Source organism: Cupressus sempervirens, chromosome 5, assembly GCF_028749045.1.
Source record: "Cupressus sempervirens isolate cs-2001-9-10 chromosome 5, ASM2874904v1, whole genome shotgun sequence".
NCBI lineage: Eukaryota > Viridiplantae > Streptophyta > Pinopsida > Cupressales > Cupressaceae > Cupressus > Cupressus sempervirens.
In genome coordinates, this window is record NC_143122.1 from 935,639,973 (window position 1) to 935,652,529 (window position 12,557).

The 12,557-nt window shown below is 36.0% G+C and overlaps 1 protein-coding gene across 4 annotated transcripts in view; it reads right to left on the minus strand.

Annotated features, from left to right (window-relative positions):
- Positions 1-12,557, minus strand: part of MMH-1 (MUTM homolog-1) — a 228,987-nt gene that overhangs the window by 100,752 nt on the left and 115,678 nt on the right. For all 4 annotated transcript variants that reach the window (XM_089832980.1, XM_089832982.1, XM_089832978.1 and 1 more), the window contains exons 4-5: positions 9,367-9,435; positions 9,033-9,158 (exon numbers count right to left, since the gene is read on the minus strand). In XM_089832980.1, the coding sequence (XP_089689106.1) occupies positions 9,033-9,158; positions 9,367-9,435 (195 nt within the window). The remainder of the gene's footprint in view (positions 1-9,032; positions 9,159-9,366; positions 9,436-12,557) is intronic.

Genomic DNA, 12,557 nt, shown 5'->3' on the forward strand with positions numbered 1-12,557 from the left:
TCACTAGAGAAGTCAGCTCAAAAGAAAGTTGATTCAGTGTTAAAGAAGTCAATGCTGGAAGCAAGCATGATTGAATAAGAAATAAGTGTTGTGAAGCAAACCATGACAGGCCTGAAGCAAATTGGTCGGCAAGGGATGATGTATGTGCCACCCTTGGCATCAGCAAGACCATCTGAAGGTGTTACTATTGCAGCTCCATCTACAGCTACACCCATGGCACCTTATGCAGCTTTATCACGGGATCAACCAACTGTTACACCTGTCATTCCACTGTCTAAGAAATCTAAAGAAGCTGAGGTAGTTGAGGTGAAAAGAAAATCAGTCAAATTGGCTGAAGTAAAACAAGAATCTCCTGATTCCCCTCAGAAGAAAAGAATGAAAGCTATGGAAACAGGACCTGGAAAAAGGCACAAGGAAATAATGCCAAATGTACCTAAGGAAAAGATGCGAGGTCACACAAAGCCTGAAAAGCCAGTAGAGAAGCAACCAAAAGCTGCAAGCACAGGAAGAAAGGCATGGAAGCCTAAAAAGTTAAACATCACAATCATTGATGAAGGTAATTTTGTGCAATTAAACAAGTTTTATCATCTATACACTAGAATTGATAGATTGGAGCTTGAGATTTCCATTATTAGACACTTGATATTGTCTAATAAAAGATTTGAAGACATTAAGGATAAGATTCATAAAGATCTCTATGAGAGGTGAATAAACAGAAGAAAAAAGGCTAGCAGATGAAGACAAAGGAATCAGAGAAAATCAGATCAAGAATTTATGTCTGTGAGGAGCACCTTGCAAGTCTTCTAAAGAGTCTTGAACCCTACATTAGGAACAAGACTAGAAGTATACTGATTATGGGAGGCAACTATCAAGAAGTCAATGAAGAAACAAAGAAAGCCATAATATAGATGATGGCAGATCTAAATAAGGCAGAAGCAACAGCGCCTCAAATTACCATAGGCACTAATACAATGCAGATAGACAGCACAAAGGTCACAATTGACACAGCAGAAGGTCCATTCAAGGATTATGGCACTAATGTTGGCAATTTGACCAGTTATACAAGTTCAGAAGAAGAGGATGATGAAAAGAAGAAGCTAGAGGAAGAAGAAAACAGAAAGAAACAAAGAAAGAGAAGATAAAAGAAAAATAGAAAAAGAAAGGAGGAAGAGAAAAGGTTACAGGAAGAAAGAAAGCAGAAAGCAGAGGAAGAAAAGAAAAGGAAACTTGAAAGAAGAGGAAGAACAGAAGAAGATTGAGGAAAGAAAGAAATTCGAAGAAGCGGAGAAGAAAAGAAAGGAAGAAGTAGAGAAGAAAAGAAAGGAAGAAGAAGAGAAGAAAAGGAAGGAGGAAAGAGAGAAGAAGAGAAAGGAAGGAGGAAGAAGGAAGGAGAGAAAAAGAAAAAAGAGGAAGATGAGAAAAAGGCTAGTGTACCTAATTCATCTAGGACACTCCTTACCTTAGCAACATTAACAGGATCAGATGATGATGATCAGACTAAACTGATCTCATCACTCAACAAGATCATCGAGAAAAACAGAAAGGTAAAGAGAGTACAAAGTTCTCTAATGGAGGTAAAAATGACTGAGTCAAATCCCCAGGACAAAGCAAATGTTGTAGTACAAGCTTTTGATATGAAATTCACCAACCTATCTGATATTGCAGCTATTCAAGTACAAGCCAAACATGATGCACAAATGTTTGAGACTGTCTGTCAAAATATTACAAATGACTTTGGACCTCTTGATACATATATCAAGGAGCTAAGAAGATGTGAACAAAAAGGAAAAGCACTATATGCCAAGTGCGCATTAACATTTAAGTTCACTAAAGACAAAAATGAAGAATTGAAGAAGAAGCATGAAGAACTTGAAGTATTGATAAATCAGCCTCAACAGCCCAATTGGAAAATTGAAGATATTCAGACAAGGATTGGAAAGACTTATGATGAGATAAGTCTTATAGAGATGAACAAAGAGAGAATTGCTAAAAGATTTTCACTTCCCAGAGAAAATCTATCTTTGAAAATAGCAAATCTAGAAAGGCAAGTTGAGGAATGCCTTAAGGCCAAGACATCTTTTGGAAAGTTTATCTATTCAGAATTGGATGCAGTTGAAATTGCATCCTATCGACTTTGCGCTCTTCTCAATATATCAAAAGGAGTTTGAGATTCATGGGAGGAGAACTTCAAGAGTCTAAGGGGGAGTTATGAATTATAATTAGGAGATATAAGGAAAAATGGTTAAATACAGTGATCCATAAGTTTTGAATTTTGAAATTTTCTTAAGGCCAAATTTTGCACGATTTTGATGATTAGAGTTTTTGGGACTTAGCCAATTTTCCCATATGTTGCCATCAATGCCAAGGGGGGAGATTGTTGGCAATTTGCCTAAGGTAGATATTGAATGTTATCATTTATGGCAACATATCTTCAGTATGAAGAGGGAAAACTTTGAAGATGAAGTTATAGCATTCATACTTGGAAAATTGTTTACGTATCAATTAGTTTCTCAAGCATAGTAGATACAGTTTTGATATGTATAGTGCAAAGTTAGGTACGGACAGGACAAGATGTCAGGATTACAAGTTCAAGTGCACGAGTCTGTATGGTCGGTACAAAGGAAGATATGACAATTTTATCAGTTACAGCAGTATACAAACAGAACAAAGCATGACAGGAAATAGTTAATTGTGAGTTAAGGAATTATTTTGTTTACGAAATAATTACTTGACTAATTAAGGATGACATCCTAGATGTTAACCCTAAGAGGGCAAGAGTTAATTTTTTATTTTGTCAAGCGTGTGAAAGCTTAAAGGTCGACTAGACAATATTTTGTGAATTACAAAGGTATAAAGGAAAGTTTGTAAATATTGAAGATATTAGCAGCAAGCAAAGAGGTTTTTGTATTTATCATTTTGTATAAAGAAATTTTGTATATTGCATGTTAAGGCAATGGACTCTTCTTGCATACATTATGTATTTGTATATAACAACTCCTAATAGGGTTTAGGCTTCTAACAAGGACTGAGACACTATATGCATGTAATAGACTCCTACCAAGGTCAATATCTTTAATCAGATAGTTTTGATTAGTGGATCATTTTGTGGGTACCATCCCCACTAGGGTTATCCCTTGGCCTAGGTTTCCATAGTTAACAAAATATGGTGTTATGAGTTCTCTTATTGTATGGTTATGTTTACTGTTCAGTTTATCGTATCAATTATCATCATTATAAGTGTTTTTAGAGACATTTTGGAAAGAAGGTTCCAGCAGTTGATTGTGTGAGTTAATAGCATAACTACAGGACCTTGCGAGTACCGAGCCAAGCTAGGCCTCCAGAGTCTTTTTGCCTCTACACTCTGACTTGGCCAAGTCAAGTAGAGTCTTGGCTGACTCGCCAAGTCAATTAGACTCGACTGACTCACTGAACCCCATGACTTGGACTTTCTCACGGCAATCAGCCACTAAAAGGCAAAAAAAAAAAACAATTAGTTTCCCTTGACATATTTCCCCTCTTAAGTGACTTATCTAAAACCTAAAAATACCATTCCTTGATCTGCAAAGACAATGAAGAGAGAGAAAAGGCCTAAGAGAAGAATACAAGGTTTTAGAAAATAGACCAACATATTGATTGGCAAAGGAGGCTAGAGCATGAGACGACCCTTGAGGTTGATAGAGAGGGATCTAAGGATGACATCGATGATGAATATTAGGATGTGCCATGTGGATGTAGCACAGGTTGAGTCTTAGGCAGAGGCAGAGATGATGGTTGTTGAATCTTCTATGACCTATCTTAGGTGTACACATAGAAATGTTGCGAGATCAACTACTTACAGATATAAGCTACACTGAGCCTCGGTCTTCTAGGATCTTGCTTTAATTTTGATATATGATTTCAATTTTTGATTCCATGGATTTCATAATCCATGAATATTGTAGACATTTGATAATGGCACTACTGATATTTCTAATGTGTTATTTAGTTTAACTTATTTCCATAAAAATTTTGCATTTATAATTATGTGATCAATATAAACTTGTGTATGTGTGCAAAGTAGCTTCTATTTATCTCAATTAGTGTCTTTGATGTTAATTGATTCAATGATGCCTGAAAAAAGGTTAAAATCCTTCAAATAATTGATTTTTTCAGTTTTTCAATTTGCCAATTTCTTACCGAGTTAATGCGCCAAATCCGAGTCAAAGATCAGCTTGCGAAGTTCGAGGTGAATCTGAATCTTGTAACTATGGTAAATGGTCCCTAATTCCTTAAGAATTAACATAAGGAAACATTACATTGCCCAAGTGTGTACTCCCCCACCTAACTTTCTTACGAATCAAACTTGTAATGACCATCATACTGATCAAAAAACCCATGAACTGTTTTACAAATTCAGCATGCTCCAGATAATCATTAATATCAAGTGAGGCATCTTCTTCCTACACTTCTCTCAACAAAATCATCTCGGAACTCTACATCATGAGTGGTTTATCATTAGATATCCCTACATTCACCTTAAAGAGCAAATTATGAAAAACTTAAAAGTTGCCTTCAGCATTTTTTAGGTCCACCTTCCACATGACCTAATACTACTTCCCAAGGACGGCTCACACTCTTCCTAGATTTCTTTGAAATTTCAGCTTCATTGCAATTCCTTTTTGGTCCCATATATCTAGATTTCGCAACAATCTTTAGATGCTCCAATTTATTGTCTAGGTCCTTCATCAAAGTAAGAAATTTTTGCAGCATCCTACAAAAATTCTAATCAGCTATGAACATCAATTCAACTCTACTCTGGCGATTGTCAAAATGATGCTCCAATGAAGCTAATGAAATTTCAAATCAACTCGTAACCATCATAAATCTTAGTGCATGCCAAAGTTATGATCACAATGAAGTATGTACAGATATGTGTGTGTGTGCGCATATCTAAGTTATTTATTCTGGTTCTAATACGGGTTTGGGTTTAGGTACGTGGGTTTGGCAAAAACAATTGCTTGGGTTTTGTTTATTAAATTATATTAATATGATATTAAATTGTAAATTTATATATACATCATAAATTCATACATGTAACATGTTCAATGTTCATATACATCACTAGTTCAAATCTTTAAATATATATTAGGTTGAGATGTTCAATTGGCTGTAATTATGCATTATCTTTGTCTAATTGAGTGTCTCAATTCCCACACATTGCACCACTCAACTTGGCTTCCAAGTCAAGACTATTTTCATCCTTCTAAATTATATATCATCAAATTTCCATAATAGGACAAACTAAAGTCAATGCCAAGTTCCCAAACCACGTCTTCCTTCTCAATCTTCAATCAAACATTCACAAGTGTGTATAATTCTAATGATAATGGCATATAGACTAAATTTCACAACAGTGACAATTTTCTAGCAGTTTTATCAAACCACAAATCCAACAGCCAACTACACAAATTTAAATACAAAAGCATGCAAGAAAACCCAAAACTGATTTTCATGATAACAACTTCAAATCTATCATTCAAGCAACTTTGGTTCCACCTAGGTCCCTCCCTAGCGATGGGTTCTCTATGGGTCCTGGGAACTTGGAAAGGACCAGAATCATAATCCAGCCCAAATAGAAGGCACTCTAGCCCAAATAAAGGCACCTAGTATAAAAGTTTCATATATGTGTGTCTATATTATGAACAACACAAACAATGCACACAATACAATATTGATACCCATGTTTCCTTTTTGTTCAAGTGCTTTACTAAAGAACTAAAATATTAGCACTTTCATTATGTGGTCTCATTATTTTTCTCTCCTTACATAATTCTTTCGATCACCTTTTCCCTCATGCCTTATCTTATTTAATTTCAACTTCCCTTCTTCAAACTTGGTTGATGTTCTCAATTTAAGTGGTGTCATCATATTACAAATTACATTTAACTTGGAGACCTTATAGAGGACCAACATTTCTTTGTTATGATTATCTAAACTCACACATCCCCCTCTAGGAGCACTGGTGGCTAGCTTAGGACCACAATTTCCAATAGTTTGCATTCACCTTTAGAAAATCTCTAAATGATTCCAATAAGAAACTGTTGGTAGAAATGGGTTCCCATGTCGCCATTAAGTATAGTGCTTCCTCCTTTAAATTTCCTAATGGCTCTTAAATGTGGACGATTTAAGGAAAATACGTACAAAATGGACGACTTAATGCTATCAGCAACAGTGGCTAGAGAAAGGGAAGCTCAACTCCACTATTATGCATTAGCCTTTGTGCCATAACAAGCTTCAACTCCCTAGTAGAATTTAGGAGATATACAACCCCTTTCTTCTATGACTAGTGTAAACCAGAAATAATAAATATATTTATTAGTATTTTACTTATTTCCAATCAGCATACATGGCAACATTACATATTTTCTGAACTTTCTGCCCCTTGCACACATAGCACAATTTTGTGATTTCAACTTAGCGCACCAAATTAAATATATTTTATTTGTACGCAAAACTTCAATGAATTTGAACCTCCACGCTTGGAAAACTTAAAAAGAATAAACAGATAAATGTTTCCTCTAAATCCTACAAACCTTTAGTACAAATGTGTAACCAAAGTCATTCCACCTACAATTAGCTGTGGTAGATCTTTCATAACTATAAACCAATCCTTTTTAATGGGTGCTTCCATCTCAGGACTTGAAAAACCTAAGCGGCCACTCAAAACTCACTCTAAAGGCTTGTCAAAATGAATAATCCAGACTGCCTTTCCCCCAACCTCCTTTTGAAACCCCAAGAGAGCACATATAAATATATATATATATATATATATACCTTCAACTCCTTTAAAGTGATTTTATTTTATTCCCATTTTTAACCTTATAATTGCATAATACAAATACCTTTGATAAATAACTAATATAGTTGTCCTTAATTCTCTTATTGATGACTAAAATATTATTTAATAATTTAAATATTTTCTACTCATCGTCCAAATTTTAAAAAAATAAACACTTAGAATGCCAAAATTGCTCCCAGAAAGAACCAAAAGGGCTTGTTGCAAACACTTGAACATGCTTGGTGCAGAGAGCACAACCAAAAGAGTACTTTATGGGCCTCTTCTTGTTTTGACCTCCAACTTGCAACTCTTCACTCCAATCCTTCCAAACACCTTTTCCAAGGGATAGACTATCCTCTAAATTGGTTTACACACCCTACACAACCCTACAACCTCTGAGGGTTTAGATCAAGTTTGATACAACTTTTTGCTATAGGGACACTTTCCCTAAACTACGCCAAAACATGGAAATCCGCCTTATGCACTTTGTTGCCTCATCTTTGTGCCTGGAATACTTTCCTTAGGGCTAGTACATGTATATTCAATCACTTATTTGGTTCCAAGACACCTACAATACCCTTGACCCAAATTAGGCTAGTAGCCCCAATTAGGTCGCCCTCAAAGGAAAATTGGGCACAACTCTCAAAACTTCCAAGTGACCAAGCAAACAAATCACAATTTAAGATACCCTTTTGGGTCTTCTATGACATTCCAAAGTATCATATTTCAACTCTAGTCCACTGCATCTTAACCCACACAATGCAAACAGTTACAAAGCAAGACCTAACAGATGGGTACATAGAATTAATCCAACACCTCAGAGAGGTCAACCAGACTCCAAATCCCTCCAATTCACTTTCAACCTAGTCACTTTGCACTTCTGGCTTGATTGCTCACACAAAATCCACCTTCACAGGCTAAATATGTAGAGACATTTAGCCTAGAGCTTGTTTGTAAGAATAGCAAACCAACACTTCCTGTCCAGGGTTTTTGGATTCATAGAATAACCAAGTAGCTGTGAAAATCCACTTGTGAAATTGCAAGTTAGGTCTCCATCTTTGCAGTACCCTGGTTGTTTGAGGGTTTCAGACCAAACAATGCAAAAACAATGATAACTTCCATCAATGACCACCAAATGAGATCAAATCAAGTGCATATGAAAGGTTATTCAATAGGCTATCTTACCATGTCAATTGATCTAATGGGCCAATCCGTACAAGGCCATACAACTTAGAGAAACCAATAAATTGGACAAAAATGCAATGTTGCTTCATATATTTACAAAGGAATCCGTACAATATTCACCCTCTGGCCCATGGAATGTCTCCATGTGCCTATTTAGACCCTTCCCAACGATCACAACTAACTTTTGAAAAGTAATGACTCTTTGGGAAGAAGCTGCATTATACCAAGCAAATTTTCAAAAAGTTGCTTGACAATACTTTTGCAACTTTTGCCAAATGTTGCAACTATTTATAATTTTCCTTCTAGGACCCATTTAATGATCAAAACACATGTTAGGGGCATTTAGAAGGCTATTATTGGACAAAACAACATAAAAGCACTTATGATAACCTATTCTACATTCCTATTATGGTCTTATTGGTCTAATGAGTTCCACGTTTTATAAGACACCTTTGGGCGCTTAGCCTTACATCATGGACCCAATGACTTTATGGGTTGGTCCAAATGATCGAAACCCCTTATTACATCACAATGAGCCTATAAAACATCAAACCTGTATTGGGTGCCCTGCACAAATGCCTATACCGAACTCTTATATGAAATACAGAAATAGCTTTCTCTGCCGAGAAATTAGCTGCTTCCTACCAGTGAAGATGGATAACACAAGAATCTAAATAATACAGTTTTAAAGTGACAGGGAGATTTAATTTCTCTAAAACAATTGAATTTCAACAAAACTCATAAAAAGTCAAAACAAATAATTGTGTTGAACAGATTAAAATATCAAAATATTGCCCTCCAAGGAAAGGAGAAAACATTGGTAAGGCAAAAAACATGCACATAAATTCACATCTGATAAGAAACAAAGACCCATTGCTGAGCAACTACCTGTAAAGATCATATTATTCAAGATTTCTAAGGTTTAACCTTCCATACGAGTGCATCTTCTTTACCTGCCTCTCACTTTCTTTCAAGAAAAATATGTTGCAACACAAAAATACATTGAACGGAATCAAAAAGAAGCACTAGCCTGATCAAGTAGAAGGCTTTTGATTGCAATATTCCTCTTGCTCAAGGCATTAATAAAATCATCCTCTGGCATTAGGCCCAAGAGTGCATCAGGACCTAGCTCAGATATTGGTGGAACAGTCTCTGGCTGCATGAAAGAGAATTGAAATATTAATATTGCACTCAACAGAATATGAACAACCAACCTATCTTTTAGCAAGGTACAAATTCAGAGATTCATTCCAAATAATATAAAGAATGTTGGAAAAATAAGCAAAGTAAATATAATTCAGAAATATTGGCAAACCATAGCATCGGAGCAATGTTATTCATAAGTGATGGAGTATGGAGAATACATTTTCCAGCAGCCGGACTCTAGCAAAGCGCCTCTTGTCGGTAAATGACATCTCAGTACCATCATCTAACTGCAATATAAATAACAAATAAGATGAAAGACTTTTTACAAGTAGCACATAAAGGACCATCTCTCAAAACTATAAATACCAAAACTAAATGGAAATATGGAAATTGGAAGTTTAATTATAGTTTTCCGATAACAGATTATTCATGCAGGATAGACGACATTTTACCAGCAACTTTATTGATTGAAAGAGGAGACCCCACAAAAACTGTGCAGATGGTGTGGGCTTGGCGATCATGAAGACGCCAATTGTCCAAAATCAGGCATTAACCTTTTGGATGTTGAAGAGAGAAGCAAAGAAGAAGAAGTGCTCGCAATTACATGTGCACAAGCAAAGAAGGTTGTGTAACCCGGACCTCGTACAGAAAAACAAAGGGCCTTCGAAGCAAAGGCAAAGATAGAGAACAACTACAGCCCCGCAAAGAATCGAAGGATATGGTGCAGGAGCACCTAGCCATCATATAATTACAAGAGATCATAATCGATATTTTAATTATTTATTTTCATTCATATATGTTTCACTGTCATTCTACGGAATCCAATTGAAAAAAAATGGAAAGAAAAATGTAATGTTGTCCACATTATCATACTTAAGGTCCCAATTGGATTAATATGTCAAAAGTTGTAAAATGACCCTTGAAAGGATAATAACCATGTAAAAGGTTATTAAATGATCATTCAATATGTCTTTAATGTTATACAGAGTCATTGCATTAAATTTGTCAAAAGTCTCAAAAGCTTTCAAGAGCTATAAGCTCTTGAGAGTGTGAAGGATTCACACCAGGACCTTCTTGGAAAGAAGATGGATATTTGATTCTTGTTGTTGAGTTTTGGTTGCAGGTGCAGGTTCACTCACTGCAAAGAGGTGGACATAGAGGTCTACCTAAGGGACCATAGGAGATGGTCCAAGGACCTTAGAAAAAGGTCCATTTGGTTGCCAAAAGACCTAGGAAGAGAGGAAAGAGAGGACTCCTGGGTGAGGCAAGTTATTTGGGTATGATACGACATGGAGGAGTGAACTTTTGATAGTTATAGCACATTGGAGGCAGCCACTTAAATTCCATTGAGGAGAATCATAGTTCTTGGAAAGAAAGAACAGCAAAGGCATCAAAGCTAGATGGAGGCAAAGAGGCAAAGTTTGTTTTGCAGGTTATCACCACCACATTTCCATGGGACATGAAAATTTTTCAAGATTGGGAGTAGCATGTAGGAGCAAGTAGCCATCATATAATTGCAAGAGATCATAATCGATATTTTAATGATTTATTTTCATTCATATATGTTTCAATGTCATTCTAGGGAATCCAATTGAAAAAAAAAGTTGTAACAAAAATGTAATGTTGTCCACATTGTCATAGTTAAGGTCCCAATTGGATTAATATGTCAAAAGTTGTAAAATGACCCTTGAAAGGATAATAACCATGTAAAAAGTTATTAAATGATCATTTCAATATGTCTTTAATGTTTATGCAAAGTCATGGCATCACATTTGTCAAAAGTCTCAAAACCTTTCAAAAAGGTGAAGAGCTGCAAAAAATGCAACAACGTAAAATTGCATAAAAGTTGTAAAAGGAAGTCCAAAGGTCATGGGTGGTATTTGAAAGGTCTAAAATGGCAAAGAAACTATAAAATTCATTGTAAGGTCGAACCAAATCAGAATGGAAGGAATTAGTAACATTTGAAGCAAATTTAGAGTGATTTTAACTTGTTATTTTGATTGGCATTTTCAGTTCTCTTGTTGTTTTCGGGCTTTGTACATCCATGTACAACTTGGAAATAATGTATTGTTGATATAGTAGAGTAGGAAAATGAATAATCCTTCCATTACTTTTGGTTTGAGTTTGTTTCATGCAGATTTGAAAAAGTTATGAGCATTCTATGGATGACAGTTTTTTCAGATTTTCAAATTACAGTCATATTGAAGCAACTTGTACGACTATTTAATTGTTGTTTCAAGGGATGAAACTTATATTTCTAGAAAGAGGAATGGATCAGCTTTCTAATGAAATTGATTTCGTACATTTTTGTTCTCTATAAATTATGACCATTTTAATGAAAACTGGTTTTTTAACCATCTTCAACAGAGTCACAGAAAATGCATCTCGGTGTAGAGATCATAACTTTGGATTCTACCCTTGGATGTTTCTCAGTTTTGCATATGTTGTTGTAAAACTAATTGCACCAAATGTGGACAGTTGGATTGAAGAAATCAGATTTGGTTAAAAAGTTACGAATTTTTGTATATAGGTCTATCTCGAATGGCAGAATTGAAGTATATGTTTTAAAGATTGATACTGCCGATACTTCTGCTCGAGCAACGGCCGAACAACATATTCCAAGGAAGGTGATGTGGTTAGAAGTTTCAGTAAAGGTCAAGGACTTACAAGAAACAATGCCTCATCTCCGTACAACCCTCTTGAACACCCCAACAATAAGTACCCAGGAATGAACTAAGGTTCTCGACAGTTCGGAAGCAGACCCAATGATGCTCACCATCAACACTGGATGAATCGAAAGTAGTTGAGATGGGCATCTTGGGCATTGTGCTAACAAACACAATTGTTGATGGTGGGTCAAAGTTAAATGTCCTACTTGAAGAAACTTGGAAGACTATGGGCAAGCTGACGCTCTGGCCGCATACCTTCAGCTTATTGGGCGTTGACCAACATGGCATCAAACCCTTGGAACGTTAATGGGCAGCAAGTAACGATTGAGACACAACCCTTCACATTAGACTTCGTACTAATCTCTCTCAAGCGAAAGGGATATGATACCATCCTCGGGAGAGGGTGGCTAGTCTAGGCTAAGGCAAATCATAACTGGAAAAAAAAATACCTTGTCGTTCGAGAAGGGGGGAAGAAAGTTTGTGATGGATCTCAAAACACAAATGGTAGGAGACGAAATGGCATCTTCCTCAGATTTGGAATCTGACAACGAAGGAGACGAAGGGAAAAAGAGTATGAAGCCCAATGACTAAGGGGTATTAGAGCAGGAATATGATATAGATTCTGTGGATGGCCTATTCCACTGGCAAATAAGTGATTGCGAACTATTCCCTCCATCATGTAATGTGCTCGAGATCAAGGAACATCCAAATAAGTTTCCTCAGGAATACAAAAAATACAA